At 42.3% G+C, this 8,104-nt stretch overlaps 1 protein-coding gene across 1 annotated transcript; it reads left to right on the forward strand.

The window, feature by feature from the left end:
* Nucleotides 1–2,232: 2,232 nt before the first annotated feature.
* LOC138873991 (uncharacterized) lies at nucleotides 2,233–3,315 on the forward strand. Its single transcript, XM_070152489.1, has 2 exons — nucleotides 2,233–2,512; nucleotides 2,831–3,315. The coding sequence occupies exons 1-2, from the start codon at nucleotides 2,233–2,235 to the stop codon at nucleotides 3,313–3,315; spliced, it is 765 nt and encodes a 254-aa protein (XP_070008590.1).
* The last annotated feature ends 4,789 nt before the right edge of the window (nucleotides 3,316–8,104 follow it).

The raw sequence follows: 8,104 nt of genomic DNA on the forward strand, positions 1-8,104 counted from the left end.
TCATTTGAACAAAACCCCAGCTCAGATATCTATACTATCACTATTGCAAAATTCAGAAGAGCACAAGAATGCTTTAATTAAGGTGTTAAGTGAGCTTATGTACCCAACAACATCACTGTCGGGGAGATGGCCCACATAGTAGGACATGTGTTGGAAAGTCATAAAATAATCTTCCATGAGGATGAGCCACCGCCTGAAGGATTGAATCATAACCGAGTGTTTCATATCACAGTGCAATTCGAGGACAAATTCATCGCTAGGGTCTTGATCAATGGAGGTTCGAGCCTCGATATTTGTCCATTAGATACTCTGAAAAAGTTAGACAAAGGTTTTCATGAAATACGGGTAGGAAGCATGAAAGTGAAAGCTTTCGATGGGTCTCAGAGGGCCACGATTAGGGAAATTAACCTTTGCTTGCAGATGGGGCCAACTTGGTTCAACGTCGAGTTTTAGGTGCTCGACATACCGGCCTCATACAATCTTCTATTGGGACGACCATGGATCCATGTTGTAGGGGTCATGGCATCCACACTACATCAAGCTGTGAAATTCGAATGGAATCGTTAGGAGGTGATCATTCACGGAGATGGAAGTAACCCCATTTACACCAGCCAAATCATCCTAGTTATCAAAAATAGAAGAAGGCTAGGAGGGGAAACTTATCATCACATTGAATGTGTCAATGCTGTTGAGAAAGACAAATGGTGGAGCAGCAAAATAGAGAGCATACTGGCATGGTCTGGGTATGAACCCAGTAGAGGGCTTGGGAAGAATCTCCAGGGTATCACTAAACTGATACGGTTGAAGGGTCATGGTACTACATTTGGGCTCGGATATCAGTACACATGGCATGAGTATAATGATTGGTCGCCTCTATGGCACGGACCGTATTACCCTCTTGAGCAACCAGTGCCACGTCTAGATTAAGTTTTTCACCAAGCTGATACGATATGGGGAACTGAAGAAGAGGAAGCATTAGCTGGGCTGAAGAATTTGTTCTTGGAGGATGAAGACACGGACTGTAGCACAATAATTGAGGAGGAAGAGGAAGAAGGACTCACTATTCAGACTGTGGAGAAGGGAGTTGTTCTCAGGAACTAGACCGCCACACCATCCCCGGCTCGCCGAGTCCCTGGGTAGCTTGGCAGATTTTATTTTTATAGCCATTCTAGGCATTTAAGATTTTCAGTAACTTTGTTTTAAAGATTTACTTGTTTCAAAATAAACTCTCGATTCATCAAGTCGTACTTGTCCGGGTGTCTTTTAGTTTTAATCAAATGCATTGCTCTTTATTATTCATTATTGTTTCCTACACTTTTTCTTTCTACAGTGTTATTATTACTTTTCCTGATGAAGCGGTGACTGTGACATATAATGAGGCAACGCAATATGAGGACAGTGATTCGGATAAAGAAGACGAGATACCCGAGGAAGTTGTTAGGGAGGTTGAAAACTTTGAGAATAAGCCTAAGTCCAATCTGGGGCTACTTACATGAGAGTCATGACAACCATCTTCCATGATATGATACACAAACAAATAGAGGTGTATGTGGACGACGTCATTATCAAATCCAAGAGGGTCGCAGATCACATAGCAGACTTGAGAAAGTTCTTTGACAGGTTAAGGAGGTACAACTTGAAACTGAACCTCGCAAAGTGTGCAATCGGGGTCCAGGCAGAAAATTTACTGGGATTCATTGTCAGTCATCGAGGGATCGAGCTGTATCCGTCTAAAGTCAAGGCTATTCAGGAATTACCGCCTCCTAGGAGAAAAAAGGACGTGATGAGCTTCCTAGGATGTCTCAACTATATCAGTCGCTTCATAGCACAGTCCACAGTCATTTGTGAACCCATCTTCAAGATCCTGAAGAAAGATTCCAAGACAAGCTGGACCAAGATTGTCAAAAAGCTTTTGACAAGATCAAGGAGTACCTGTCCACACCACCAGTTCTGGTCCCGCCAGAACCAGAATGACCTTTGTTACTCTATCTATCTGTATTGGATGGAGCCTTCGGATGTGTTCTGGGACAACATGATGAGACAGGGAGGAAGGAGAAAGCCATATACTACCTAAGTAAGAAATTCACACCTTACAAAGCACGATACTCTCTGCTAGAACGCACCTGATGTGTTTTGACCTGGATAGCCCAAATATTGAGGCATTACTTCTGTTCCTATACCACATACCTCATATCCAGGATAGACCCTTTGAAGTATATATTTCAAAAACCCATGCCGACTGGAAAGTTGGCCAAGAGGCAGATACTATTAAATAAGTTCGATATCGTTTACGTAACTCAAAAGGCGGTCAAAGGACAAGCATTGGCAGATCATCTTGCTGAAAATCCGGTAGGAGGAGAATACAAACCCTTGAAAATGTATTTTCCTGATGAAGAAGTGTCATTTGTAGAAGAGTACATTGCTAAAGCATATGACGGTTGGAGGATGCTCTTTGACGGAGCTACAAATTTCAAAGGATTGGGCATTAGGGCAGTTTTGGTATCCGAAACAGGTCAACATTATCCAGTATCTACTAAACTCAGATTTCCATGCACCAACAACACGGCATAATATGAAGCCTGCATACTAGGACTCAACATGGCAGTTAACATGAATATTCAGGAGCTGCTGGTAATCGGTGATTCAGATTTGCTCGTGCACCAGGTACAAGGAGAATGGGCCACCAAGAATTCCAAGATATTACCATATCTGCACCATGTGAAGGAATTGAGAAAGAGGTTCACGAAGACAGAGTTCCGACATGTGCCCAGAATTCAGAATGAGTTTGTCGATGCATTGGCTACTTTGTCATCCATGATACAATACCCAGATAAGAATTTCAGTGATCCCATCCCAGTAAGAATCCATAAGCAATCGGCTTACTGTGCTCACGTCGAGGAAGAGACGGATGGAAAACCTTGGTTCCATGACATCAAAGAGTATTTGGCGAAAGGGGAATATCTGGAGCATGTGAACCATACTCAGAAATGCACAGTCCGGAGATTGTCCAATCACTTCTTCCACAGTGGAGGAAACTTGTACAGAAGAACTCCTGATTTGGGATTGCTAAGATGTGTCGACACAAAAGAAGCTTCTAAACTGCTTGAGGATATACATGCTGGGACTTGCGGCCCGCACATGAATGGTTTTGTTCTGGCCAAGATACTTAGGGCCGGATACTTTTGGATGACAATGGAGACAAATTGCATCCAGTATGTCTGCAAATGCTACCAATTCCAAGTATATGCCGATATGATAAAAGTACCGCCAAATGAGCTCAATGCAACAAGCTCACCTTGGCCATTCACCACCTAGGGAATGGATGTCATCGGTCCAATAGAGCCCACTACTTCAAACGGGCACAGGTTTATTCTAGTAGCCATTGATTACTTCACAAAATGGGTAGAGGTTGTATCTTACAAAGCTGTAACCAAGAAGGTCGCCGCAGACTTTGTCAAAGATCATATCGTTTGCTGATTCGGAGTTCTCGAGTCCATTGTTACTGATAATGCTGCTAATATCAACAGTGATCTGATGAAAGCCATGTGTGAAACCTTCAAAATCAAACACAAGAATTCCACAGCCTATAGACCTCAGATGAATGGAGTTGTAGAAGCCGCCAACAAAAACATCAAGAAGATACTAAGGAAGATGGTAGAAAACCACAAACAATGGCACGAGAAGCTTCCTTTTGCTCTATTGGGGTACCACACTACAGTTTGCACATCAACCGGAGCAACTCCCTACATGTTGTTTTATGGTACCGAGGCTGTCATCCCAGCCGAGGTAGAGATTCCTTCTTTAAGAATCATATAGGAACATGAGCTCAGCCATGCAGAATGGATGAGGAACGCTATCAACAATTGGCACTTATAGATGGAAAAGGGATGAACGCAGTATGTCACGGTCAGCTTTACCAGAACAGGATGTCCAGAGCTTTCAACAAAAGGGTCAAACCAAGACAATTTGCACCAGGACAGCTGGTGCTGAAGAAGATCTTCCCACATCAAGATGAAGCCAAGGGAAAATTCTCTACCAACTGGCAAGGTCCGTACATGGTTCACAGGGTGCTGACAGGAGGAGCACTCATACTTGCAGTAATGGACGGAGAAATTTGGCCAAAACCAATCAATTCAGACGCAGTCAAAAGATACTATGCTTAGATTATTTACATTTCCTCATCTGATGTAATTGAACTGTGCTTGACCTGATTCCCGTTTAAGAGGGGATATGTAGGTAGCCCTGTGGGTTCAGTCATATCATAATAAAATTTCCAGTTCCCCCAAAGTCAAAAACTAGGGAAAAATCTTGAGGAGGACCCTCAAAATTCCGGAGCGAGTCCAGCCAATGCCAACATATACCAGATGGTTAGAAATCGGTTAAGAAACTGGGGCAGAATTTTGAGAAGGATTCTTAAAATTCCGAGGAAGGTTCAACAAAGTTCGCAAATAGCCGAAGGGTCATCTACCAAACTGGGGCAGAATTTTAAGGAGGACCCTCAAAATTCTAACATGAGAAAACTGCAATGTCTCTGAAATGGGTTACAATCACTCGTTCATCTAAAAATCACTTGATATATCAATATGTTTCTAAAATGACTCTATTTTTATCAATAATTGCATATTTTCAAAAACTCTATTTCCGTAATGGTTAGGTGTTACCCAGGGAAACTTGAAAAGGCCTCCAGAACGGAGCAAAGCAAGGCCAGCGAACAGAAGCATGAACCAACATCCCCTCACAAAACTTACAATTTTTCTTTGAACGCAGGCACATCTGATGTAAAAATAGTGTCCGCAAATATATACATGTGACAAGTTCACTATCAATCAGGCCATCAAACATCGAATATATCTCCAGCTAAGACATATACTGCTCTTATTTGCTACTCGCTCTTTGCATGGGACCAAAGCCCTGTCCCGCATACTCGCATGAGGCTAATCCTTGCCTCCATATTTGCATGAGGCTAATACTTGCCTCCCTATTTGCATGAGGCTAATCCTTGCCTCCATATTTTTGCATGAGGTTAATCCCTGCCTCCCTATTTGTATGAGGCTAATCCTTGCCTCCATTTGTAACGACCCGACTGGTCGTTTTGTCTTCTAAGACCATGTTCCCTTAAATAAAACTTTCCGTGCTTGCTTTAGCTAATTTACGACTTGCGGGGATGGTCGGTTCGGGAATTGGAAGAGTTTTGAGTGAAATATGTCCATTTGATTCTTTAAGATTCTCTTAAAAGACTAAGTTTGATTTTGGTTAACATTTTGAGCAAACGGACTCGGATCCATGATTTGACAGTCCCGGAGGGTCTGTGGGAAAATGTGGGACCTGGGCGTATGCCCGGGATCGAATTCCTAGGTCCCTAGCCCGAGTAATGAATTTTTATTAGAAATTATTAATTTGAAGTTTTAAGGATTTAAAGAAACTAAATAACTCATATTTTGGTTCTGAAACCTGGTATAGGTCTAAAATATCATTTAAGACTTGCTTGTAAAATTTGGTGTCAATCCGAGTAGTTTAAGGGCGTTTTGGCCCGTTAGAGGGAAATTAAGAACATGAAGTTCATAAGTTTGATTCATTTGATTTTAGGGGATGATTTCTAGATTTGGCATTGTTTCGGGTGTTCCGTAGGTTCGAGTAGGTCCGCCTCGTGATTTCAGACTTGTCGGTATGTTCGGGCGGGGCTCTAGAGCCCCGAGCGTCAAAGGGACGAGGCTCGAGTGAAGTGGAAAATTTGGAAAAGGGCTGAAGGATTGCTGCTTCTATCATAACCGCATCTGCGGTTCTTGGACCGCAGATGCGAGACCGTAGGTGCGGTTCTTCTATCGCAGAAGCGGCCCAGGTGGCCAGACCAGGAAACCGCAGATGCGGCTCCCAAGCCGCAGAAGTGACCCTGAGACCGCAGATGCAGTCCCAGGTTTCCCTCCCCTTTTCGCAGATGCTGTCCCCTGACCGCAGATGCGGAAATCACTAGGCAGTAAGGTTCATTTAATACGAGTTCAATACCATTTTTATCACTTATACACTCTTCCATGGGCGATTTTGGAAGCTGTGGAGAGGAGACTTCCACTTAGCATTGTGAGGTAAGTTTATTTCATCCATCTCTAGTTTAATACTTGCATATTAGATAGATTAAACACTAGAAATTAGGTAAAAATCAAGGGGTTAGAGCAAGACCTAAGGTTTTAATAAAACTTAGATTTAACCACGAAATTTGTTATGAAATGAATTAGGAATCATATATTATTGATCCTTAGGTTGTAGAGAACAACTTCCATCAAAAAATCTCGGAATCCGGGCACGTGGGCCCGGGGAAACTTGGTAAAAGGTTGGAAAATTGCTTAAATAGTTAGAATTCGATCTTGTGAGTCTATATTGACCAGTTCTTACTTCATTTAACTAGTTTGGGATTGTTCGGCTCCGAATTAGGGGCTTGGACTTGTTCTTGATATTTGGAAGTGCGCTTGGATCAAGGTGAGTCTCCTTTCTAACTAAGAGGGAATTGTCCCCATAGGTATAATAATTGAGAAAATTGCTATTAAATGTGGGGGCTACGTACGCACTAGGTGATAAGAGTCTGTGCGTAGCTACTATGACGTTAATTGCTTGGGTAGATTAGGACCCACATCATGCCTAAATTGTGAATATCTCCATATTAACCTGCTAATGTGATCATTTATGATATGTTAGAGACTTGTAAAGAAATAAAGGTGAACATGTGAACTTGTTGAACTCTTGTAAGAATCTATTTGTATATAAATGTACCTTTGTGTGTATTCTTGATATTTCTTGATATTTATGGATAGGGCCGATCGTCTCGGTGTAAACTGATGCATCTATGGTTCGCGTTGTTCGACCCTCGGCAGTGCACAGTTTATTTTCTATTGGAGCGGGTCGTCGACCTTGGCATAATGTACGCATGATATTTATGCGAAATCTTATACATGACTTGTTTTGTTAAGTATTTTGAAATGTAAATGGCTAATTGAAATATGGTCAAGAACATGATTATTGCTTTTCGTTTTAAAGTGTTGATTACTGGTGATCCCCATGCTTAGCATAACACTTTATCATATTATTTTGACCCTAGTAAGTATCAAGTCGACCTCTCGTCTCTACTTCTTCGAGATTAGACGGGATACTTACTGGGTACATATTGTTTATGTACTCATACTACACTTCTGTACTTAATTTTCCGGGACTCAGGGTATCATCAGCTAAAGATCCGGGACTCAGATGTTCCGAAGACTGCATTCCGGACTAGATATGGCCATTATGAGTTTCTAGTGATGTCTTTTGGCTTGTCTAATGCCCCAGTAGCATTTATGGATTTGATTAACAGGGTATTCAGGCCTTATATTGATTTGTTTGTCATCGTCTTCATTGGCGACATCTTGATATACTCATGTAGCCTGGGGGAGCACGAGCAGCATTTGAGAGTAGTTCTTCAGACCTTGCGAGAGCAGAAGTTGTTTGTTAAGTTCTCCAAGTGTGAGTTTTGGCTAGAGTCAGTGGCATTCTTGGGGCATGTTGTGTCAGGAGAGGGTCTTAAGGTGGATCCCAAGAAGATTGAGACAGTTTAGAGTTGGCCACGTCCTACTTTAGTGACCGAGATCAGGAGCTTCCTGAGGCTAGTAGGTTATTACTGGCGATTCATGCAGGGCTTTTCATCTATTGTATCGCCTTTGACAAGATTGACCCAGAAGGGTGCTCCATTCCGTTGGTCCGATGATTGTGAGGAGAGCTTTTAGAAGCTCAAGACAGCTTTGACTACGGCACCAGTTCTTGTATTGCCTTCCGGCTCGGGGATGTATACAATATATTGCGATGCTTCATGCGTTGGCTTGGGATGTGTATTGATGAAGGAGGGGCGAGTTATTGCATATGCTTCGCGTCAACTGAAGGTTCATGAGAAGAATTATCCTGTGCACGATCTATAGTTGGTCGATTATTCACACCCTTAAGATATGGAGGCATTATCTGTATGGGGTGTCATGTGAGGTTTATACAGATCATCGTAGCTTGCAGCATTTTTTTCAAGCAGAGGGATCTTAATTTGAGGTAGCGCAGGTGGCTTGAGTTGCTGAAGGATTATGACATTACCATT

This window comes from Nicotiana sylvestris, chromosome 7 (assembly GCF_000393655.2).
Source record: "Nicotiana sylvestris chromosome 7, ASM39365v2, whole genome shotgun sequence".
In the NCBI taxonomy this organism is placed as follows: domain Eukaryota; kingdom Viridiplantae; phylum Streptophyta; class Magnoliopsida; order Solanales; family Solanaceae; genus Nicotiana; species Nicotiana sylvestris.